Here is a 25468-nt window from a genome sequence, read left to right as displayed (position 1 = left end):
GTCTTTCTGAGAAAAAAAATTAAGACATGAACATGAAATGTCTAAAAACCTATAAGCAATTAAGAGTTACTAGTGTGTCATTTAATTTTTTTAAATACGCAAACTTACAGCTATGCAATCAACTGTGTAGCATTCACATTCACTGCAACAATTATAGTCATACTGGTATAGTTACTCTAAAACAGAGATTAAATTGATCCCTCTGAATTAGATCCATTCCTCTGACCTACCTTTAGCTGCCTAAAAAAATTACTCTTTAAATCTAAATTACTCACCTAAGAATCAACTGCCCTTAAGAGCTCTCTTAAAGTGAAATGGGCCACTCTTCAGAGGAGTGGAACTGCGATCAGCTGATTTGAGGTATCACTAGTTAGACATTGAAAGCTGAACTAAGCACCCAGGCAACTGGTACAATTGGTAAAGAGAGACGACCCTTTTCCAGAGAAAAATGTCTCATCCTCGCTTGGGCAATTAAGGTAGGTCAGATTAGCTAATCGGTAGTGAGAAGTCTAGGGTAAGTAGCACAGGCTGTGAGGGCTAAAAATTACATGAGGAGAATCTTCCCTCAAATATCATAACTTATTTTCTGTCATTGTCTTCTAGGGGAAGAAAATGGTTAAAACTTTCTAACCTTTAGGAAATACTCACCTTTCTTGATCACTTTACTCAGAGGGTCCTTCGCCTCTCTATGCTCAGACTGTAGATGAGGGGGTTGAGCAGTGGAGTCAAAACAGTGTAGAAAACTGAGAAGACTTTATTCAGTGCTCTGAGAGTCTTAGTTTTTGGCAGGACATAAACAATTCTTAAGCTTCCATAAAAAACTGTAATAACAATGAGGTGGGAAAAGCAAGTGGAAAAAGCCTTTTGCACCCCAGTGGTGGAAGACATTCTCAGGACAGTGGTGATGATACGTATGTAGGACACCAGGGTTAGTAGGAAAGTGGGTAGTGCACATACTGACGAGAGGATGAACACCAACAGTTCGGTCAGGCTGGTGTCACCGCAAGAGAGTTTTATCACTGGCGTGAAATCACAAAAGAGATGACCGATAAACTTGGGACCACAGAAGGAATGTTGTGAAATCAGGAAGCAGCTTATGGCCATAACAAGGAAACCATTCATCCAAGGCCAAGCTACAGGCTGCAGACAGTATCTGCTATTCATGACAGCTCTGTAGTGAAAGGGTGTGCATGCTGCTAAATACTGATCGTAGGACATCACCGATAAGAGAAAACTTCTGCTGACTGCTAGGCAACCAAGGAAATAAAATTGTGTGATGCAGCTGCCAATAGAAATGCTCTTGTCCCCAGTCAGAAAGCTGGACAACATCCTGGGCAGGACGGCAGAGCTGTAGCAGGTCTCCAAGCAGGACAAGTTGCACAGGAAGAAATACGTGGGTTTGTGGAGGTGCCGATCAGCCACCACCAAAACAAAAATGAGGATGTTGCCAATCACAGTCACAATGTAGATCACCAAGAAAAGGAGGAAGAGAAAAGATGGCATTTCTGGGATATTCCCAAATTCCAGGAGCAGAAATGTTGTGATGACTGTTTTATTTCTACATTCCCCATTTGCCATGTATCAAGCCAAGAGGAAATGCATCACAGCCTGGAATAAAGCATCAAGAACTGCATTTAATTATAGGTCCGTCGTCACCGAGTAATTACTGAAGAAAGATGTTATTGTTACCACTGTACGGTCATATTGTTTATTTTCTTTTTAAGCAGTTCTTGAACATTCTCCAGATAATAATTTATGAGAGAGGTTATTGTATTTTTTTAATTTTGTCTTATGTACTTTTTTTAACAGTTGTTTCCTTGGGTTTGGAAAGCATCACACGGAACTGCAGCAGGATGTTTTGATGACCTAGACTATACCAGAGCAATACAACCAGTGGAAAACTGTAATATGCATTTTCTGAGAACTGGACAGATTGATGAGCGTTTGTGTATACTGAACTTGATAAAAACCTGAAATATCCAGAAAAATATAGAGGAAGATGTTGAAAGGTATGGCTTATCTCACTTGGCAATAGTTTTTGAAACCTGCAGGGTCAGAAAGTCATATTCCAGCCTACAGAAACAAGCTATGATTTAGAAACCCCCAGTCAAAAGAAGAAAGGAAAAGAGAGGAATTCTTTGAATGACCATTTCATCACCCAAGATGACAAATACCAGACCTAGGAAGTATAAGAGATACTGAAGGAAATCATGAGAAGAAATGTATTTTTTATTTGAATGATGCACTGATAGTTATTAAAACAATCAATTTCTTTTCCTTCCCTCCCTCTCTTCTCTCCTCTCCCCTTTTTTTCCTTTTTTTCCTTTTTTTTTTTTTTTTAGGGGTTGGCAGGTTTTTGTTCATTTTTTGTTTGGGTTTTTTTGTGTGTGTGTGCTTTTTTGTGTGTGTGTGTGCTTCTTTCAGAAGCTAAAAGAACACAAGGCTGAGGAACAAGAAAGTGATCTGCCAGGGACCTGGTGTTACTTGTTACATTAAATATTGTTGCACACACAATTAACCTCAGTGTAGACACACATATCTGGACATATTAATCCACTGTTCAAAGTAATTGAGATGAAATATACTGCAAGAGCATTTCTCTCTCTCTTGACCACAGACTAATGCCTCCGTTCTGGACAATCATATTGAAATATCTTTATTTCATTCAGATAGAATACCCAAAAAAGTAACACTTCGGAATAGAAAAAATTATTCCTGTTTCACAAACCGTATTGCAATGGAAAAGATCATGGGAAAATTTCCCACCTGCCTTGCTGCAGGACAGTTTGCATTTGTAATTCTTACAGGCAGACTGCTAAGGCTATCAGTAGAATTTCTGCCCTTCTTAACCCAAAATATACTGTGCAAATGGAAAGTAAAATAATATCTAAGGAAATTTGGTATTCAGTTACACTACAGTGAATCTCTAGCAGATTGACAGCATGCCTGTTTGTCTACCTATTCATCCTGCCTGCTGTAATTTTCTTCATATCCTGTGCATTGATGTCCATCCAATATATTCATCCTGGACCAACCTTAGAGGGTAGAAGAGAGTTATAAAAGAATCTTTTCTAATTTAACCAAAATTAATCTGACACACCTCTTAGAAATGCAATTTCAGCCTAGTCTGATATGATGCATCCCCACTTGAAGCGCTTTTGCTCTGGAGCTGAATCGGGTCTTCCAGTGCACAAACCTTCTCCAGATGGCTGTGCCTCTGCTCTGCCTGCCCGTGTACTGCTGAAAGACGAACCTCCACCTGGAACTGATACGAGGTGGGTCACTTGTCCCCCTGCTTGTTTTTCCTGCCGGAATAACAAGTGTCCCTTGGCATTACTGCATTTGGGAATTTACCATTAACAACCCAAAATACCTCATATGTTTTGCAAATTTTTCAGACTATGACACAACTAGAACAGGGTGAAACCAGAATTTTCAGTCTGAAGTAAGATCTTTGCAAAGTAGTTTTCCTATTTTCTTTGTCATTTATTTCCTCTGTTACTTTGTTTCGCATTATCAGTCAAAATTGCAAGAAACCGCTTATTTTTGTGTGGCTATTATTTATATTAAAATGATTTATTTTTCCTAAACTGTGTTCTACAGTGTTGTATTGGGCCTGGCTGGGATGAAGTTAACTTTCCCCATACCGGCCCTCACAGTGCTGTGCTTTGTATTTGTAGCCAGAAGGCCATTGATAACACACCAATGTTTGGGCTACTGCTGAGCAGTGCTCGCACAGCACAAAGGCTGAATCTCCAACAGCCTGCACCCACCCCCCACCCCGAAGGCCAGTAGGCTGGGGGTGGGCAAGAGGCTGGGAGAGGACATAGCCAGGACAGCTGACCCAATCTGACCAAAGAGATATTCCATACTATATGACGTCATGCTCAACAATAAATGCTGAGAGAAAGGAGGAGGAAAGGGGCGCATGCGTTATCAAGATGTTTGTCTTCCAAAGCAACCGCTACGTGTACTGAGGTCCTGCTTCCCAGGAAGGCGCTGCACAGCGCCTGCTGATGGGAAGTAGAGAAGAAATCTTTTTTCTTTTTTTTTCTTTACTTCTGCGTGCAACCTTTCCTTTTTCTTTACTAAACTGCCTTTACCTCGACCCATGACTTTTTCATCTTCTTTTCTCCCCCTGTCCCGCTGAGGAGGGGGAGTGATAGAGTGGCTTGGTGGGCACCTGGCAACCAGCCAAGCTCAACCCACTACAGATGTCTATGTTTTGACTGTATATATACATGTATTTTACACGTTGCCAACTGAATTTTGCCTCTTAAAACACACTGAAACAGACCAGAGCCTTAAAATTCATATCAATCATGGTCAAACTTTAGTTCATTATTGAAACTCCACGCGTGCCCATACTTCATGAATATTTCTGTGCATTGTTATTGAAAGCAGAAAAAATAAGAATGGCTATGGACAGAATAAAATTATAAAAAGAACCTTTTAGAAAGTAAGTATGTAGAAAGTGGGACTTCTTAAAGACAATGAACCTGCTCCAGTTCAGCTGCTAAGTTAAGCAGTTTAGATGGTCGAGTCCAAGGTCAGCTCCTTTGCTGATAAGAGCTGTTGTGAAGAAAGCAAGAAGCAAGGGCCCATCCCCGCTGTTACCCGGCTGGCTGGGTGACCACTGACTGTGCCTGATCCTGACCACTGTCTCTGGACCCAGTCCTGACCCTGACTTACCCCCTCAGCATCCTGGCTCCTTCTTGGTGAGGTCACTGCTCCCACCCACCTTACTGTTGCATTTGGCTCCCAACTCCCCTTCCCTTGTGGAGCAGCTGGCCTTTGCTGCTCCCTGGCAGGGCCCTCCACACTCAGATCTGCTGGACCCGTGCAGGCTTAAGAAACCAGCGGAAACGTGGTACCCCAAATGCTTCCGTGGATTTGTACCCGGGGCCACAACCTCTCCACAGCTCAGTTCCCCTCCTTTCTGAGCAGCGCTGTCTGCCAGGGATGAATTCACAAATGAAAGCATAGGGTGAATGCTGGAGAACTTGAGAGCATGTATGTGTGCGAGAGGCAGGGGGTAGCTACAACAGTCCCCTCAGCAGCAGCACACAGCTGCCCTCCAGCCCTGTGGCAACTCCTTGTACCACCAGCCAGGTTGTTCACCTGGCTGCTTCCTATTCTGGATGCAAGAGACTCTTCTGTCCTGTCTGGACAGAAAGTATGTGAGCATCCGAGCAGACTACCTTTATGCCACACTAAGACCAGGGATTATTTCATTGCACTTCAAAAGAGGCCCAGACTTGAGGAGGCTGACGTCCTCCAGAGATGCTCAGAAGAGAGATCCTGGAGGTCCAGCGCCCCAAAACCATTCACCGCCATCAAGTGGTCTCCACCAAGAGTCAGTGAGAACCTGCAAGTATGCATCCCAGATGGACAGAAGTTTTGGGAAGGTGAAACTAGGTTAAGGGGTCAGCAGTTCAGTGTTTGTGGCACTTTTTGACCAAGCATGCCGCTTACTCATCACCTGTGGTGAGGAAAGGAAGATCCGAGAGGCAGGAAAGGGTTCCCTAGCTGCTCAAATGCAGCATGTAGCACCTACACGTGGGACTCATTTGCCTACTCAGAAGCATCAGGACTATTGGAGACAACATGGGGTGTTCGGCCAGTTCTTGAAGGTAGTCATGGGCCACATCTACCAGCAGCACGTGAATGTCGGTTACCCACTTCCTCAAAGAACGTGATCTCCATGACTGTAGTGAGACTGGTCGCACTGTGGCAGAATTTGAACAAAGGCAGCTAGAACTGTCTGTGCTGATCGAGGCTGTCACACTGTCAGCACGGCCCTTGGAGTGGTCTTGTCCGAGAATCACACCAATCCTGAGAGGCAGACTGCAGGAAGCTGCCCAGGTTTGCTGGAGAAGCGAGAGTTCAGTGCTGGGCACACTCCCAGTGCTCTGGGAGCAGCACACCTGAAGTCCAATGCAGTTTGGCCCCTTGAGTGTCTAGAGACCACCAGTGAGGTGGGTTGTCTCGACCAGGGGCTGACTGCCAGGGAGCATGAGCACGGGGCTGGCTCATGCAAGGAGGGTGGAGACGGAGCGTCCCAGCGCAGCAGACGAGAGGAAACACCCCCGTCAGAAGTAGGCATGGAAGTTTGAGCTTGTCTGCCAGCTCTTCCCATTCCTCGGCTGGCCAGTGTCTCGGCTTTGCTTCTTTGCAATCCCCCACCCAATTAACAGCCTGGCACTAATCGGTGTAGGGACCTGAGCCCAGCCTGCGAATCTGCAGCCAGTGCTGCAGGCCTGGCAGGGGGACAGGTTCCTGGAGGGCGAGCGCCACCTCCTCGGGCACACGGACACTGCCCCGGCTGCAGGGGCCCTTGGCAGCTGCTGCCCGCTGCATCCAGGTGGGACCGAGCGGGAGGGCTGGCGGCGGGGAGGCCCGGCAGACTCCGCCTGGCCAGGAGCAGTCCCGCCGAGCGATGCGCGGTCCCTCCCCTGGCCGTGCCCGGAGCACCCTGCGGCGGCGAGGGACGCTGCCCCCGCCCAGGACGCCCTCCCCGCCCGGGCGCTGGCGGGGCAGGGCGCGCAGACGCTGCCGGGGCTGCAGCAGCTCATGCGGGGCGGTGTCCCGCAGCGCGGGTGGCAGACGCTCCCGCCCACTCGCCCCTTCGGCTTCCGAGGGACCCCGGCCAGACCCCCGCCCCCGGGGGTGCCCCCTCTGCCCTCCCCATCCCACAGCCTCCCAGGCTACCCGGCATCCCGGATCCCCGCTGCCCCCACGGCCCCCGGGGGACCGGGGGGTGCTCGGGAGGAGCTTTGCAGCGATCCCGGTTGGGGGTGGGGGTGACTCCGCCCCCCGGCCCTGCCTCCCCGCCCTCCGTCCGTCTGTCCGTCCGCCCGCCCCTCCGCCGCTCTCTCCATCGCAGCCATTCCTCTGCTTACCCAGCCCTGCATCTTCCCGTCTGCCCGAGCATCTCTTGCTCTGTCCCTCCACCCCCCGTTCTGCCCGTTTCTCATCCGCCTGCCCCTCACTCTCCCCCCTTCCTCTTCCAGCTCTCCCTCCGTCCATCCGACTGTCAGTCCGTCCCTGCTGATTCTGGCCGTGGTTCTGGTGAGTGTCTGCTTGTTTGTGCCTGGCTTTGTTATTCTGTCCTTATTCTCTGTTCACTGTCCCTGTTCACTGGGGAGACCTTGCCCCTGTTCAGCCCATCCCTCTGTCCATCCCTCACCCCTGCTCCCCCAAGGACTTGCACCCTGCTTGCTCTGTCTGCCCACCCTGTCAGCATGATGGTGGGGTGGGGATCTTTCTGGTGCTCCCCACCCTGTCACCCCCGAGCAGGAACTGGGGAAATTGAGGCAAATGTGTCTGAACCAGAGAGACTTACGTGGATGGGCTTGGGGTGGAGGGCGGTCCCTGTCACCTCCTTCGCTTGGCCAGAAGACAGCCCCGTGAACTGCACCCTCCCCCCAGTGCCTTTCTGGGATTTCTTCTGCAGCCATGGAATACCTGCCCTGGCCTCACTTCTCTCTCCAACATGTTCCCCCTTACTATCTGGACTTTCAACCTGCCCTCGCAGGTGCTCTCTCTTGTGCAGCTACATTCACACACCACCGTTTGTGATGGGGACCTGCCCATCTCTTCTAAAATGGACCCCTCCACCTGTCTATTCAACCATTTCAACAAAAATTCTTATGTGTCCCTGTTTGTCCACCTATGCATCCATTTGTCCCAAAATGGACCTCATCTGCCATTTATCCATCCAGCCATGGATGGATAGCCATGTATTGTTCATCCCAATACTGTCCCATCCATCCATCCATCCATCCATCCACCCTTGTTTTCACACCTCCTTCCCTCCATCTGCCCTTGCTATCCCTCAGTTCTCTTCAGGATTCTCCCATGGTGGGGGTGGGGTGCAGACCTCCTCAATGCAGAGATGCTCCTGGTGATGTCCCAGTGCTCATGAACAGGGATTTCTGAATCCCTGGCTTTGCTCTGGCTGTACCTGGTGGGTTGGGGCTTCCAGCTATGCGTGTAGGACTGGGGAAATGGCAAGGAATCTTCACCAAATAGGGGCTTCCTGGTGGTTTCTGTGGATCTCTCCTCTTACAGGAGACCCTTCTTGTCTGCAGGTCTCCAGAAATGTGGCATCAGAGCTTTGGACTTCTAGAAAAATCCTACGCCTATGACGGTGAGCTGAGGATCAGAGAGCTGAGGGACATCTGGGGGATGGGGGATGCTCCCAAAGTGGGACAAAGAAAGGAGAAGGATAGGCAGCCTTAGGGGGAAATACCTGGGCTGGACCTTCCCAGAGTGAAACAAGGAATGGCCAAGAGCTCTACAGGAAACAGGTGGGGAACAGAGGTCTGGAGAAAAAGGGAGACTGGGGGGCGGGGGGCAGACACTGTTCCATGGCAGGCTCACACTAGACCCTCACCTAGTCTCGGTTTCCAGGGTGGGAACAGCCACGTACTTGAAGAAGCCCCAACCACCTCCTTGTGTCATTCATGTTGCTGATGGACAGGTTGCATCTCTCCCAACAGCAACGGGATCCTTTTTGCTGGGGAAGGAGCACCACATACCCCTGTGCACAGTGCCTCTGTGTAGTGCTGTGGTGGATGTTGCTATCCAGGATTATGTGGCTGACGTGGCCTCTGAACTCATCTACCAGAACAAGAGTCAGATCTCCAGAGAAGTCCTCTTCGCCTTCCCCCTGGGCCCCCACATGGCCATCTACTCCTTCCAGGCCCGCAGTGAGGATGCCAAGGTCCAGGCCATGCTGCGGGATGAGGTACCAGCATCCAGGGACGAATGGGCGAACTGCCAGAGGGGCATGGGATGAGCAGCCCATGGCCTGCCTGGCGATCAGCTTTCTGTCCCTCCCTTTGCCACCCAGGCCCAGCAGCTGCACGAGGCTACAGGAGGCTGGGAGAATCTGGAATGCCTTCAGGATCAGTCTAAGTATCCGGGCGAGGTGTTTGCCTGCTTCCTGGGCACCCTGTCGCCTGGCAGGGAGGTGGTTGTGACCTTGCGCTATGTCCAAGAGCTGCCACGGGAGCCAGATGGAGCAGCCCATTTTGTGCTGCCACCCACACTGCATCCCCACACACTCCTGTATGGTGAGTGACCCCACGAGGAACCTGCCCTCGCAGTCACACACCCCACAGAAGGGTCACAGACTCCCCCCGTGCTTTACGAACAGACGCGATGCAACTTCCCTTTGCACCCACAGGGGGACCCACATTTTTCCCCCATGCAGCCCCCGGACAGGTCCACGTATGCTTCCTTGTGCCCCATGAGGGGATCCACACCTCCCACACACATTTCCCATGAACGGACTCATGCACCCCTCCATACGCCTTACTGACAACCCCCAATTCTCTCCATATGTCCTATATATGGATGCCAGGTCCTGCCCCCGCCCCACCCCTGCAGGGAGAGCCTTTGCCCTCCCCAGTGCCATGTTTCTCCTTGCAGCCTGGAATTGTCTCACTAGCAAGCTGCCCTACAGCCTGCTGCTCACCGCTAGCCTGCAGTCACCCCGTGGAGTGGCCAATGTCCAGGCCAACTTCCCCCTCACCCCTTTGACCTACACTGCCCAGGACCGCAGCACGGCACAGGTATGCTCTCCTGAGTGCCAGGATCCCGGGGGCAGCTGAGCAGGGGTGTCACCACTGAGAAAAAGGGGATGCACTGGGATCAGTGCCTGTGCTCCTGGCCCAATGCTGGGTCTGGTCCCCTCCTCCTGTGTATGACCAGGCACCCTTCTCCAGGTCTCACTGGCTGGCAGCCCCCCAAGTCATCATGATTTGGAGCTGCTGGTGTATTTTGGAGATCCTGCTGCAGTCAGTGCCGTGGTGGAGAAGGGAGACCCTGGGGCCCCTCCAGGTGAGTGCAGCTGGGGAGGGAAGATGGGGGCAGCTCTGGGTTGCAGGAGGCATTGGGGCACAGGGAGACACTGGGGATTGTGGGGGCCGAGATATCATTGGGCACTGGGATGGGAATGGGAGGCATTCAGATGGGATAGTTTGGGTCCTGGGGCTCCAGCATGGGGTGCTGGGGACACCGTGGTGAGGTATCAGATATAGCAGCATGCGTATTGGAAGTTCTGTGCTAGGACTCACTGGGGAGCTGTATTGGAGGCACTGGACTGGAATACATGGGGCACTGGGCTGTGCAATTGCTGGACAGTACCGTAGGGTATTGAGGCACCAGTGTGGGGCGTCACAGGCTCTGAGGTGGAGGAAGCTGAAAGCACAATGAGAATCAGAACCAGGAGGAGGAGGAGGTCCCTATGTGGCCTTCATCCCACCCCATTCCTCCTCCAGGCTCCCTGCTTGGTGATCCCATGGTGTTGGTGACGCTGGCACCCAGCATCCCTGAGGCAGTGCCTGGGCAGCGCCAGTCTGGAGAGTTCATCTTCCTCCTGGACACCACTTTTCTTGAGCATGCACAGGTAGCCCTGCAGAGCAGGGACCAGGACGGGGTGGAGGAGCAGGTTGATGGGGAGTGGGCCAGGGCAGGCATTTGCGGAGGGACAGAGATGTGAGTGGGAACTGGTAGGGCCTGAAATGGTCTTGAAATATCTCGAGTGCCCAGGGGAGTTCAAGGCACTGGCTCCGATCATCTAGGGGAGTTTAGGAGGACCAGACTATGGGCAAAGGTATGCCCCACCAAGTGCCTCCCAAGACCTGCCTGCTGTGTCTTTCCACAGGACTCCCTGCTCTTCCTTCTCAAAAGCCTGCCCCTGGGCTGCTACTTCAACATCTACTGCTATGGAGAAACATCTGTGGGCATCTACCCGTGAGCAAATGTGGGGCAGGCTGGGTGCTATGGGGCTGGATGAGGTGCTGGTGGGGAAGGCTGGGTACAAAATGCAGGGGCATGGTTGGGCGCTGTGGGGCTGGAACGGGTGCTCTGGGGCAGGGTTAGGTGCTGGAGGGCAGGTGTGCGTGCTCTGAAATCGGCTGGTTGGTATGGGGCAAGGTTGGGTGCTGGAGGGCACGACTGGGTACTGTAGGGCAGGGCTGGATTCTGGGGACGGGATCTTTGTGGCATTATGGGATAGCACCTCTTGGGTTCTGCTGAGCAGAGTCTTGCAGGAACTAGAAGCCAGGTCTCTTCAAGAACTCCTATGGGGCAGGGACTTGCAGAGGACCCGGGGGCAGAGCTGTGGCAAATGCTATGGGGCAGGGTCTCAGGGAGCTCTAGGGCCGGCATAGAGCAATGTGCTCTCCAAACATGCCGTGCTCTCTGCAGGCAAAGTGTTGAATATACTCAGGACAACGTGACCGAGGCCGTGCGGCGCATCCCCTCTCCCGGATCCCGTCTGGGTGACACCAATCTGCTGGGAACCCTCCGCTCAATCTACAATACCCCCCGCCCCCGCGGGCATATGCGCCAGGTCTGGGTGCAGGGGCATGGAGGGGTGGAGGAACGGGTGTCCCAGGAGGAGAGAGAGGACACAGGAGTGTGGGTGGGAGGAGCCACCCAAAGCACAGGGTGGTCACAAGAGAAGAAGGATAGTGTGGGGTGTGGGGGAATGGAGAAGTGGGTCTATATCTTTGGGGGTTTCTGTCCCTGAGTGGATAGCTCTCCCCGGGGTAGTCTGTCTACAGGGGGTCTCTCTCCTGGGCCCCTCTCTCCATTTCAGGGGCCTGCTCTCCCCATTTTGGGGATCCTGTGCAGGGCCCCACTATTCAAGTCCCCTGTCTCCCAGCTCTTCATCTTCATGGCCGGGCTACCCCCTGACAAGGAAGCCATCGCAGCTGAGGTCTGCTGTCACCGCAACAGCCACCGGTAATGGGGACTCCCTGCCCCCAGTCCTCCAGTCTCCTTTTGGTTGTCCAGTCATTTCCATCCCTGATGAGGGCCCCTGTTCACCAGTGCCTGTCCCAGTCCTTGGGCCCCTCCAGTGTCCCAAAGACCCTTCCCATCCTGCACAGCTCTCCAGTGCCAAGCCCCAATGTGGGAATATTTGCTTACTACTCCCACCACCAAGGCATCCTTCACAGAGTGCGCAGGGAGACTGAGGCACAGGGCTTGTACACCCTGATGTGCCCCCAAGCTCTGCCCCAGCCCCACTAGACTGACCCCAGCCCTGCCCCAAGTCCCAGCTCTTCTCTGCCAGGTGCCCGACTAAGCCCAGCTCCAACCCCAGTCCCTGCCTCACTCCCTGCTCTTCCTCCTGCCCCCTTGTTCTGCACCCCAGCTTTGTTCCCCCAGCTTTAACTCCAGCCTGTGTTCTCCAGCTCTATCCCGACATCCTTGCACCCACCTCTGGCTCTCATTTCTGACACTTTTCCCTGCTTCCCCCATAGGTGTTTCTCCTTCTGCTTCTCCAAGGACAGCGCTGCCCTGGCTACGGCCCTGGCCAGGGAGACAGGGGGTGAAGCTACCTACATCTCCTCTGACAACAGTATGACAGTTGTGGTAGGAACCCAGGAGCCCTGGCAGGTCCCCCTCTATTCCATGGACACACTGACTTCCAAGTACGCCGGCACCTGGACTGCCCACACACAGTAGTTGAGACCCAGCTGCCCCAGGAACCCAAGCACTGAGGCTTCCCCTGACTCTGCTCCACCACCCCACCCCACCGAGAAGCCAGGTGCCCAGGCTGTGCCCCACTATAGACCTGACTGTGCCCAGGGAACCCAGCTGGAGCAGGCTACCCCACACATTCCACTGTCCCCAGGGAACCCCGACACCGGGGGCCATGGGCTGAACCCTGGTGGAGCTGCGAACTGTGGTGTCCTGCCCTCTGTCCCCAGGTGTTGAAGTGCCTGAGGAGGGCCCTCAAGCCAGCAGCTGAGGGAGTCTCTCTGAGCTGGACCCTGCCCCGTGGCCTGGAGGTGGAGGTGCTGGGGGGCACCCCTCAGTGCATCGTTCAGGGTCAACACAGCCTCCTCTACGCCCAGATCCATGGACAGGCAGAGGTGAGAGCTGGGACTACAGTCACCCCCAGTTACCTCCCAATAGCCTCCCAGTAACCACCAGTAATCTTTCAGTAACTTCCTAATATCCCCCAGTAACCATCTTGTGACCCCAGTAACCTCCAGTAGCTTCCCATGCGTTCCCAGGATATGACGGTGGCCAAGGGGGTCATGACCTTGCAGTACCGCCTGGACGGCCAGGATGTCACTCACACGATTGAATTCCCACTGTGCCCACAAGGAGATGGCCGGTGAGAGCCTGTCCCAAGGGAAGATGCGTGCATCCCCTCATTTCTAACATGGACTCCAGCTGGGGGGGGCCCAGGTAGCTTATGCATTCCCACCTTCCACACACAACCCCAAACTGGCAGAGAATCCAGGTGTCCAAGCATGCCGTCCTTCCCTGCTTTGACCCCACAGGGGTAGGACCCAGGAACCTGGGCATCACTTCCCTCCAGACAGACGAGGACCCAGGCATCCAGGTTTTCCCTCTGCCCATCCTCACCCCCGAAGGGAGAGAACCCAGGTGTCCAGGCTCCCTCTCTGTCCACCTTTCCCCAGCATGCAGACGAGCCAGGCGGTCAGGCCTCACCCCTCTCTGTCCCCAGGCTGGCTGGGCATCGTCTGGCCGCAAGATGCTTGCTGAAGAGGTTGTTGCCAGAGGCTGCGAGTGGGTCAGGCGACGAACCAAGGCATCGCGCGGTTGAGATCAGCCTCACTTCGGGGATCATCTGCCCCTTTACCAGCTATGTGGGGGTTCGCACATCACAGAGGGTCACCTGGTACCGAGGTAAGGAAAGACACTTGCAGAAAGAGCTGGTGGGGCAGCTCCATGGGATGTTCTCATTCCACTGGAGCTGGAACCCCAGCCACAGGCCACCCCCAGTCTCACGGGGCAGGCCCCATCACCACCAGGTGCTTCTTTCCCACGCGCTTAATTCAGCCCCTTTCCCTGTTTGCCCTCGAAGGGCCCCTGGCACTGTTGCCACCCCGCCGGTCACTCATCCCCTGCCAGATCGTTGAGCTTCGTGGCTCCAGTAGAGTCTCTTCCTGCTATCCTAGGACCATCTGGGTCCCACCTGGCTGGCTGACAGCAGTGTGTCAGTCATGGCTTGCCCTCCGTCGACTCGCCCATGGCATTGCTGCCCTGCCCCAGCGGGGGGCTTGCTCAAAAGGTATGGGGTAATCTAATGTCTGATGGGAGGGTTACGCTGCCATGTCTTGCCCATGGCGTGGAAACCAATGAATTTTGCCTTTAACCCTTCCTTTAGTTACCCTTAAACCTGCAAGTCCTTCAGCGAATACGAGACCCAGCTCAGGGAAACGAGGGAGGGGACAAGGACGGTGCTAGATCATAAATGCACATTTGGATAAGATGTGTTGGGGGGCTATCAAGAGAGGTCTTGGGACATGGCTGGGCAGGAATGCCAGGAGAAGAGGCAATGGTCAAAGTTGGGGGTGAGTTAGGGGTGTCCAGAAAGCTCTGTGGGTGGGAGTGCTTTGGGGACATGCAGGAAGGAGCTTAGAGTGCAGGTAGCTGCTGAAAGAAGAGCAGAGATAATGTTATGGGGCATTGCAACCGAGCAGTAGAGAGGGGTCAGCTTCCTGTGATTCTCCCTCCTGTTCACATCTTCTCCCACAGCATGTAAACCACCAGCACCATCTATTTCTTCTCTCGAGTATGTGGATCCCACGGAATTTGTTTTGCGCTCTCCAATTTTTGGGTATTGGTTAACCAAAGCCTTTGCTGAGTGCCAGGAGCTGGTGGTGCTGCAGAATGTAGATGGCTCCTGGGCCCTCAGCTCAGGCTTGGCCTCTGTGCTGGAAATGGATGAGGCTGAAATCAAGGGAAAGATGCCTGGTGAGGTAAGGGGAGAACCTCTTATGGTGGCAGCGTGTCATCCTGGGGCAGTGGGAACCCCTTGGCTGGTGGCAACACTGGCATTCCAAGGGCTGCCAGAGGGGAATGAAGGGATCAGAAACCAGAAGCCACAAAGGAAGGGGTGGGAAGCAGTGAGGGGGCAGGGAGGATGCCTGAGTCATTGTTCTCCTACAGGTCATGGAGCCAAGCGTCTGGGCCACAGTGCTGGCTGTGACCTGGCTGCACAGAAACGACAAGGATTACCAAGGCCTCTGTGAGTTGCTGGAGGCCAAGGCTGTGACCTGGCTGTGCAGCCAAGCTGGTGAGTCTTGAGGGTCCTTTTCCTGCTGATCCCCACAGCACAGCCTCCTCCCTTCTCTCTCCAGTGGGACCTGCCTCACCCCTTCACAGGACCACAATTTCCTGGGGGCAGTTGAAGGAGTCCTGTGTCCCCTTTCTCCTTTCCATCTGTGGACTCTCCCTCCTGCCTGACTCCCCTAGTGCCCCTGTCTCTCCCTGATTGCAGTGTCCCAGCTGGACAAGTGCCTGGAGGCAGCCAACACCCTCCTTGGGAGCAGCGTGGAGCCAAGTGTCTTCAGGCTCTGAGCTCATCACATGCTTTGTGCTAGAGACCAGCAGCACCTGCAGAGCTAAAAAGGCCCAGAAAGTAGAGCCTAAATTCACCTACCATGCTGGGATACCACTCCTGCTACCAGCTGGGGTCTTACGTTACAGATGAATTCTCACTGCTTATGTCTTCTACTAGTTGGGCTGAACCTGTGCCATGCTGAGCTCCTCAAGAGAAAAGCTCTAGTTCAGAGCCTCCAGCGTGTCTGGTTTGGGCAGGGGTAGGAATGGGAAGGAAGCATCACATTCCCCAGTGGCTGCCCTTCCCAAATTAGGCTTTGGCAAAATGAGCTACTGGCGTCCACAAAGATGGCGCTTAGGGACATCGTTTAGTGGTGGATTTGGTAGTGTTAGGTTAATGGTTGGACTCGATGATCTCAAGGGTCTTTTCCAACCCAAATGATTCTATGATTCTATGGTTTCTGTCTTGACAAGAGAGTGCTGTGCACACCAGAGAAGATGAGTGCTTAGAGGTGTCAACAGCAGGCACAACAGCAGTGGCTCCCAGTGAAGGACTCCTGCTGCACCCCACTTGCTGACCTCTTTGCTTTACCCCGAAAGACCAGGCTGTGTCAGGAACTCCCACACCTGCATTGCCATGTAAAACAGTGGTTTTGGAAGTAAAACTCTCATCTACATCAGAGCCAGCCCATCATAATGTCCAAGAGAGCTCATGTGGGGCGAGGTTGATTTGAAAACTGTCAGCATGTTGGAGGTAGAACTGCAGGAGCTTTGATCAGCAAACCAGTCATGCAATGTACTCCCTCCTGCCCCAGGGCCCTGAATTCATGGGTCTCAGCCCATGTTGGCAAAGTCTCTGATTCATTTTCCAATAAACGGTGAATCTTCTGTAAGCCAAAAGGTGTGACATAGCCTTTATTTCAGTTGGGCCCATGATCCTTCCTTGCAGGGGAGTCACCAGGAGGGGCATGAAAGGACGTCGCTTCCCAGAGAGCTGTGGATTGCAATACAGTACATAAGGTGCTGCCATTGCTCTTGGGAGAGCACAGACCTGTTCTAGGTTAGCAAGACAAGAGCTGAGGACTTGCCAGGCTTTTTCTAGACTTCTTTTAGCTTGAACTTATTTCAGCTTGATCTTAGCAGTAGCGGCTGTAGCAACACTTCACCCAGCAGATAGATGGCTGATGTCTAACTTATCCCAGCTGCAACAGAAAAGGTGTCAGGTGATTAATGTCCAACTTGGTTTTAGCTTTAACTTTTTAACTCCGTTGGAGCATGCGACTCTGAAAATAAATGCTGTTCTCCCTTTAAGCTTCACCTCTGCTGTCTGGAGCAGACACAGCACAAATGTCTGTGTGCACTGGCCACCCCCTCCTGCCCTGGAGGTCAGTGGGGAGACAGTGTCACCAACAGTGACAGAGGGGTCACGTTCGCCAGAGATGCAAATGGGATGGGACTGAGCGGAATGTGTCCTCCCACTCTCCTTGGGGTGTAGAAGGAGGAAAGAAGGGCATTGGGGACCTCACATTTTGGAGAGGTGAATCACGACTGTGAGGAAAATACTGGTAGCTCAGCTTACTTCAGCCACCAACAAATGCATTGTTGACCCAGGGAGAGGTTTTGGCTTCTTCCCTCCAAGAGACTCCCAAGGGTGACTCATCTGATCATAGTTTGTTGGTCTCCATGGCCTGGAGGGGATACCAGACTCTGCTTCTTTCTCCCCGTTGACCATTGGCAGAGGCTGAAAAGGCAACCTCAGTCACCCACAGCTGCCTAATTCTGAAGGAGTCAATCCCATTATGGTCTTCTGCAGGATGTGAGCTGAATTCCCTTTCCGGAGCCTCACTGGGCTCTGCTGCATCAGCTTGGAAAAGCCTGTGCTTGTTGCCCCACCTCAGTTTCTCTTTTTCTCAGAGCAGGCTGAAATGCTTTGGAGGTCTGGGGAGGGACAGCCATTGCCTGAGGTGTTGAAACAGTTTGCACCAGCTCAGAGCTTTCATCCTCCACAGGGATACCCTTATGCAGTGCTCCCTCCCTGAAATCCCAAGGGAGACACCCTCCAGGACACTGATTATTTCCGTAACACTAGGAAATGGCAGTCAGGTGCTTCAGGCCCAGAGCTCCAGCTATGGAAGGAAGAGTGAAAGAGCTCCTTCTGTTGGCCTTCCTGTGAGATAAGGGTTTTCAGAGAGAATAGGGAGGGAAGTGATATGGGGCAGAACAGGTGACACCCAGACCTGAGTCTTCCTTCCCAGGCACCACCACAGGAAAAGTCATCACTTTATGCTGAAGATTAGAGGGAAGTGCCATGTTTGCTGAGGCACATCTGGGCTCTTCTGATTTAATCAGTGGTCTTTACATAGTAAAAACAAGAGGCGAAGATGTGTGGTTTAGTTCTGCCCTTTCCTGAATGTCTTTCTCCTGCTTACCCCTTCTGAAATTCTAGAGAGCATGGCTCTGGGACTTGAGTTACAGCTGTGCTGTTGTGGTGTTGGACCCAGCCCTGGGACACTTACACACCTCAGGTGAGATGCTGGAGCAGCTTGGCAAGAGTATAGGCCAAGGTGGCCAATACTTCTCACTTCATCTCCCACTGGGCTGTTCCATAAGACACTCCCTCTCTCATTGTAACCTGGGTTTTCACCTCACTCCTTCAGGTTTTTAACACTTAACTCTCATCCATTTGCCCAGGAGATTTGGAAACTCTTCATTCACAGTGTTCAGTGGGGGAATCTTTCCTAATTCCACATGTCATCAGCATTTCCAGACACAATTCATCCCAGCCTGGGAGAAAGGTACATTAGAGTTTGAGTGCATCACCTTTTTGAGCAGCCTATTCATCCCAGGATTTCTGTGGACCACCTAGGTGCTTTCATTCACCATCTCCATCTCCCTGTAAAGGCTCGAAAGTCATGGGGAAGAAATCAGCAGGGACATCATTGTGCTTATCCACAGTGTTGGGAAAACCCTAGGATGCAGAGGGTTCTGTTCCTCAAGTGTGGACTTGCCCTGAGCACGCACTCAGGCTCGTAATGGGTGCTTACCACAAGCATGCACTGGATGATGCTCCTTCCCCACTTCACCCTCTGTTCACTCAGCCTCTTACTGGCAACACTGAGCACAGAGCCCCAAAACCACAGCTGAAAGCTCAGAGGTACTCAATACCTGCAGTGCCTATTCTTCTACTGACAGGAGAGAGGGCATCTGATGTGATATGACATCAGTTGTGTTATTTCCTTGGTTATTGGGGAGGAAAGTGTAAAGCTGTATGTCGTGGTTTAACCCCAGCCGGCAAATAAACCCCAGGCAGCTGCTCAGTCACGCCCCCCCCCCCCCGCCCCCCCCCACCGGTAGGATAGGGGAGAGAATCGGGAGGGCACAAGTAGGAAAACTCACGGGTTGAGATAAAAACAGTTTAATAATTGAAATAAAACAAAGTAGAACAGTAATAATAACAATGAGAGCAACAACAAAGGCAGAATATACAAAGCAGGCAATGCACAATGCAACTGCTCACCAACCGCCAACTGCGTGTCACGAATGGGGGCGAGCCCCCCCGCCCTGTTTTTATACTGATGTCCTGGTTTCGGCTGGGATAGGGTTAAATTTCTTCCCAGTGCTGTGTTTTGGATTTAGTATGAGGAGAATGTTGATAACACACTGATGTTTTCAGTTGTTGCTAAGTGCCCTCCTAGTCCAAGGACAGCTCCCGTGCCTACTGACTGAGCTAGGTACACAAGATGGGAGGGAACATAATCAGGACAGCCAGCCCAGCTGGCCAATGGGGTATTCCATACCATGTGACGTCATGCTCAGTATATGAAGGGTAGGCGTGATCCAGGAAGTACCGATCGCTACTTGGTTATCGGTCAGCGCAGGTGGTGAGCAATTGTATTGCGTATCACTCATTTTGTATATTCTATCATTATTATTATTATTATTTTCCCTCTTCTGTTCTATTAAACTGTCTTTATCTCAACTCACGAGTTTTTCTCACTCCTACCCTTCCGATTCTCTCCCCGTCCCACTTTGGGGGCGGGGGGAGTGAGCAAGCGGCTGTGTGGTATTTGGCTGCCTGCCAGATTAAACCACGACAACTGAGCATGATGTCACATGGTATAGAATACCCCATTGGCCAGCTGGATCAACCACCCCAGCTGTGCTCCCTCCCCACAGCTTCCCCTGCACATGGCAGGGCATGGGAGGCTGAAAAGAGGAACAAAAAGTCCCCAGTGCAGGCACCACCCAGCAACAACCAAAGCATCAATGGGCCATCAAGGCTCCGCTCACACCAAACCCAAACCACAGCACCCCCCACAAGCTACTGGGAAGAAAGCTAACTCTGTCCCAGCCGGAACCAGGACACTGTATTAGCCAGTGAGGAAAGAAACTGTGACTATAAGAAGTATACGTGTAGAGATCTGTGATACCTGACATAGATTGTGGCATGTGGTTATGATAATCACAGCAACAGCAGGTGCATTTATATCAGTTATGTTTGTTTAAATTTGCCGGTCTGTGTCTACAATGTAGCTGCGATATGATTAACTCTGACAACTGGCGGTGGATACCTATCAAAAACGGAGCCAGCCAGCCATGGTCACTATTAGCAGTGTAGTGCTGTAGTTATGCAGGCACTTTCAGATGCCTTAGGACAAGCACTCTCAGATCCCTGAGAGCTACCAACCTGCTGAGGTCCACAAGACCTGCATACTGGCCCTTAGAGCTCAGGGCACGGGGGTTTCAAGATCACCCCACCCGACATGTTGAGGTGGCCTGGAGAAGACCTTTGCCTCCTAGTCTGCACTAGGAGGTGCTGATTTGCTATGGTCCCAGTAAGACAAGCACTCTGGCCCTGTAAGCTATCTTTTAAAATGCTATTTATCAAAGCTAACTCTATGAAGAAAGAGAGGATCATACAGAAAATGTTATGTCCCTTCAGATGCTGGGAACACCAAGCTGTAAAGCATCAGCTGGGTCTCCAACCAGGGTGCAGCACACCGCACAGATCCCGTGCGTGGAAGGGTCGCTCAAGCTACTGGAGGAAAACAATGGTATTCATCATTTCTACTGTCAAACAGAAAGGACGTTCACATGTTCACATGAGAACTTCTTGCTGCACTTTCAGACACAGGCAAGGACAGGCAGGAGCCGTAATCGCCAGCGCCGAGCATGCGCTGCCTGTGGGCTCCTCCGTTAGAAGGAGCTGCTGAGGTTGTCCTGCGGCCGGGGCATTTGTGCAGCGCAGCCCAGCCTGACGGTCACGCCCTGCGTGCAGCACGGCACGGCACGGCACGGCACGACATGGCACGGCACAGGGCTGACCATCCTCCGGCTAACTGTTATGTGCGCCACAAACTCCTTGACATGCAACCGTCTTCGGTCAGGATCGCTACACCTCCACAGCAGTTTGTTAGATGGTGGGGTCTTCACTGATGCCTTTCCTGCTAATCTCACCCCTCGACCTTTCAGCTGGCCTTTTATCCCCCCTAAATTCAATGACCTGTGGCTTTCTGGACTTCCTCAGTTTCTCCAGACAGGCTGTTGTTTATTGTGCCAGTTAAGTCAGTTCTGTCTTCCTGAAGAGTCAGCTCTGAGACTGACCCCGAGTCACTTTGTTCTTGTTCTGCAGCTGTCCTATCAGTGATGTTATTGAAGTAGCCATCCTATTGATGCAGTAGGTACAGTCTGTTACAGTACCTATTATTCCATACTGCCGGTAATTTTAAACAATGAAGACTTGTTGCTTAGAAGTTAGGTAACTAGCAGGTGTGATGTTTGCAGGTGTGTAGAATTGTAGTCTGTATCGTGTATCCTAGAAGCATTGTTAGACTCTAGTGAAGAGTAACCTTGGAAACGAGAACCATAAACAAACCTGGTCCGGACGTGGCTCGGAGACAAACCTCAACCTTATAAGGAAAGAAAGGAACAGGTTCATGAAGAGTTCACTGCCCTGCCGAGACGCTCAAGGAGACTCTAAAGGCTTTAGTGCGCATGTGTCTAGGATGATGTAATATTATAATTAGTTCCCGGAAATTTAAGGAATATGTAAAAGAGAATCTTAAAATAAGTATGAGAAGCATGGATATAAACAGAAAGGTAACTAGACCAGGTGTGCTTGATTTGTGGCAAGTCCACCGAGCACCCAGGCCTGAATAAAACAATATCTCTCCTGAGCGTGTGGAATTGGTTACTTGCACGCCGGGCACGAATCCGCTTTTCAGACAACGCTATGATGTAATAATTAGCTAGATATGCTCATGCAGCAATTCAGCAAGCAATGCTAGCTTCTGTCTCACCATACACAAAGCTCAGTATACTTGTGCTGGCCCCCCTTCCACTTACTGTGGATCTGAGATTTAAATCTCCTCTTAGACACTAAGTTGTCTTTCTCCTGCTGATAGCAAAAGGAACTCTGTCCTTGACACCTGTGAAGGACATATTGGGGATAAGTTGAGGCATAGTCATTGGGCTGTTGAAGACTGAGAAAATGCCTATTCCCTTTTTATTCCATTGAGAGTAGTAGGCACCTTCCTGGGGCAACTCATCTGTGTGGCGGAAAGGAGTGCTCCTAGTTCAAGCTCTCTCCAAGAACCCGTTCCTCTTCTTGCACTGGGCATGGAGCCCCTAAAGGGAACATGAATACAGCCTGATGTGCGCAAAACACTGCTTGCTCTCTGGTAACATTTTCTTTCACAAACATTCCCTCTCTTATAGGTGCCCTTTCTGACAAGAGGGGAAAAGAAAGACCAAGGACACTGCATGGAGAAAGGGGAATGGGAAAAACAGACGTCACCGAGAGAGTTTTTCCTGATGGGATTCGGGAAAGCACCTGATTCCAGGTGCCTCTCTTCCTCCTCTCTCTCACTGTCTGTGCAGAGACTGTGCTTGGGAACATCTTCATTGTTCTGCTGGTGGCGACACACCAGCATCTCCACAGCCCAATGTATTTCTTTCCAGCAAATTTGAGCAGCTTGGATATCTGCTATACTTCCATCAACCTGCCCAGGCTGCTGGGCAACTTCCTGACTGGGGATGGACCCACCTCTGCTCAGGACTGTATGGCTCAGCTCTATTTCTTTGGATCTCTTGCAGTGTCCAAGTGTTACCTGCTGGCCACCATGTCCTCCAACCAGTACTTGGCCATACAAGCATGATGAACTAGAAAGTGGTTTTCCCACTGGCAGCTGGCTCGTGGCTTGGGGGAATGACTAGTTCCACCGTCATCACATACTTCTCAAACCAGTTGAAGTTTTTGTGGCCCCAGCCCAATTGACCGCTTCTGTGATTTGACCTCTTTGCTGGAGCTCTCCTGTAGTGACACCAGGCTGCTGCAATGTCCATCCGAGATGTAGTCTTGCCATTTTTGTTCACTTGCGCACCCTATGTCTGCATTAGAGATGCCATCCTGAGGATGCCATCGAGCATGGGGGAGCAGAAGGCCTTCTCCACCATGTGTGAGAAGTGAAAGCCTTCTCACACATCACTGTGGTCAGCATTTTCTAAGGGACACTTCTTCCTGTCGATTTGCTGCCTGGGACACCCCCACTGAGAAACCTGAACAAAACACTCCTAGTTCTCCTCAAAAGTGTAGGGGTGATGTGGAGGGAATATATTATGTACCAGGCATATCTCTGGAGGTGTCTGGCTTTCAGGACACTTTTAGAAAGGCCGTGGGGGAGAGGGAAGAATTCCTTTCAGAAACATGACTCTTCCCTAAAGGGTAGTGGAAGAAAATGTCTTTGCCTTATTCCTTTGAGGTAAAGAGAACATTCTTGCATGTGGGAACTGTGTACACAGGAACTATAATCTTCCTGCATAAGATACCAGTAAAGACCGTCCAGAAAGCTACTGGGGGTAATCAGGCGTGTGCATCTTGAAAACCAGCAGTTTCAGCAATCTGGCAGTGCTCCTTGTAGAGACTCCTGCTCCAGATGTGTGCTCTGAACTACAGGTTTTGGGGTTGTGCTGGATGTGGTGGACTTAAAAAGACCTTTTAAGACTTTCAGGGCAGAATCTTTTTAAATTATCCACCACGATGCATGCAGTCCACTGCAGGTGATTCCCAGGAGGCTGTCAATCCCAGTACCATGGGATAATTCATGCATGGGCCTTTTTGCTTCCACTTCAGATGGGACAAAACAGATCTCAGATCATATTCCTGTGAAAAACTGAATGCCCTAGTGGCCCAGAGAAATGGGACAGGGGTCACCTTCCAGGACACCAGGGTCTTCTGAGATGCCCTGAAAAAACCTGATACCCAAGGTAACGACAATGTCCCTCTGAGCTGGCTGGCAGCAAGAGAAAGCTGAAGACCAAACTGGTGATGGGTCTCGCCAAACGCCAACTCCCTGTCTAGCCTGTCGAACTTTCAGGAGTACCAAGTACTGGAGGGGCACATATCTCATTTGCATACAGATAACGCAGGGCTACTAAAGGTCCTTGAGGTGGGAAGGGGAGGCTGCATTTTTCACTGTTCTGCTGTCTCACACGCTCTTTGATTTACTGACATGTTCCTACATGTCAGGATGGGAAAATTGCTGATAAGAGATCTATTTCGGTCTGAGACCTGTCAAAACTAAACCATTAGTGGGAGCAACGGGGAGGGACAAAAAGGCTGATTAATCGTCCCGGAGTGCTTATGTGTTCTGTTGGCAATCCAACTATCAGCTGGTCATCTCTCCTGGTGCTGATAACAGTACTTGTAAAAAGTGCCTGTTAGGCTGTGATTGTCTTTATGCGCCTTGCATATCAAGAAGAGAGAAAAAGCAGCATCCTTAATATAAATGCAGCTGGTAGGAGCAGGGGTTCATCATCCAACCCTTTGGCTGGGTCTGAGGTAAATGTTGAGTCTCCGTTGGTGTTTTTGAGGGCTGTCTCTCTGCTGTGGGCTGACTGTGGTCAGAGCTGGGGGCTTTCTCCTGTGTGAAGAAGAAAAAGGGGCTGCTTTAAAACCCTGGGTGTTTGGGACAGGAAGAAGGATTTCAAGCATGTGACCCAAGGGTAGTGAGACAAATATCTGAGAGAAACCTGATCAATGGTTTGTGAAACTCTTTGACAACAAAATTAATGGGATCAGGCTTGGGGGTGGGAAGGAAAAACTTGCAGGAGCCAGAACTCTTTGGAATTCTGTTCTTGCAGATGGAAATGTTTGGAACTTCAGATGGAAGCTGCTGTAGCTGAGCTAGAGCAAAACCAAAATGAGAAACAGTTCTGCATGAAAACTTTTATTTCAGTTTGAACCAGGATCGTTCTGTTGTAACAAAAATCCCTAGTTCTGTGCTGAATCGAAACAAGCTGTTGCTTTTTGTTATGAACATGGGTGGTTTGCTTAATAAGCACCTGAAGGCTGATTCAATCTTTATCATATCATTAATGCTCCCCTCCCTTGCATATGTCTGTATGCAGCTATCTTCCTTTGTTTCTGCATATCTGTGCAGTTATGTACACGAAACACCCTCCTGGCCCATCCTGTCTGCTGCTCAGCTGTGTTCTCTGTTCATAATCACCCATCAACCTCCGCTTGTCCCCAGTGAAAATAGCTTCATTATTTTCTTTCTCTTAGCAGTGAAGGAATATAATTTTTTAACTCCCAGTGGAAGCTTTCAACTTTGGTGTCAAACAAATTTCAGAACATTTACTGAGCCCGTCACCCATGCCCTCCCATTCAGATCAAGTGGATGTGCTCCTTCCTTGTCAAAGGACTTCCTTAGCGAGAGTTAGGGTGAGATAAAGAGGCATGTGGGACAGAGAGCTTCATTAGTGATAAAAACAGCCTAAAGTTTGTTGAGTTAATTCAGGAATGAAGCTGCCATTATGGTATGGCAGTATGCTTCAGAAAGAGTTCTCAGACAGTTAGTTCTGGGTGTTCTATTCGCGCAAGTCTTCTGCAGTCACTCTACTATCTTATCAGCAGTTGTTACCAAACCCATCTTACCCAGAGGAGGCTGTGTAGACTTGCTCACAAATTTTAATCATCATTGCCATCCAAAATGAAAAGAAACGCAGGGGAACAAAATATGGATCCTTATATTCATCGAATCCATAGAGCTGACATACTCTGCAACAGCTGATTCATCAGGTCTGTCTGAGAATTTGGGGCTCTTTTCATGACTCTTTACAAGAG

At 51.2% G+C, this 25468-nt stretch overlaps 2 protein-coding genes across 2 annotated transcripts; one reads left to right on the top strand and one right to left on the bottom strand.

The window, feature by feature from the left end:
* Positions 1–666: 666 nt before the first annotated feature.
* Positions 667–1581, bottom strand: LOC142091732 (olfactory receptor 5A2-like). The gene has a single exon (XM_075171110.1). The coding sequence runs from the start codon at positions 1576–1578 to the stop codon at positions 667–669; it is 912 nt and encodes a 303-aa protein (XP_075027211.1). The 5' UTR covers positions 1579–1581.
* Positions 1582–8103: 6522 nt separating this feature from the next.
* LOC142092066 (von Willebrand factor A domain-containing protein 5A-like) lies at positions 8104–15360 on the top strand. The gene is made up of 17 exons (XM_075171803.1): positions 8104–8152; positions 8505–8752; positions 8858–9080; positions 9439–9581; positions 9735–9849; positions 10290–10417; positions 10676–10764; positions 11221–11365; positions 11681–11760; positions 12282–12393; positions 12732–12896; positions 13041–13144; positions 13502–13683; positions 13862–14068; positions 14536–14759; positions 14950–15076; positions 15281–15360. The coding sequence occupies exons 1-17, from the start codon at positions 8104–8106 to the stop codon at positions 15358–15360; spliced, it is 2421 nt and encodes an 806-aa protein (XP_075027904.1).
* Positions 15361–25468: the final 10108 nt, after the last annotated feature.

The sequence above is a fragment of the Calonectris borealis genome, chromosome 22 (genome assembly GCF_964195595.1).
Source record: "Calonectris borealis chromosome 22, bCalBor7.hap1.2, whole genome shotgun sequence".
NCBI lineage: Eukaryota > Metazoa > Chordata > Aves > Procellariiformes > Procellariidae > Calonectris > Calonectris borealis.
Note: the sequence above shows the minus strand (reverse complement) of the source record. Positions and strands in the feature narration are given on the sequence as shown.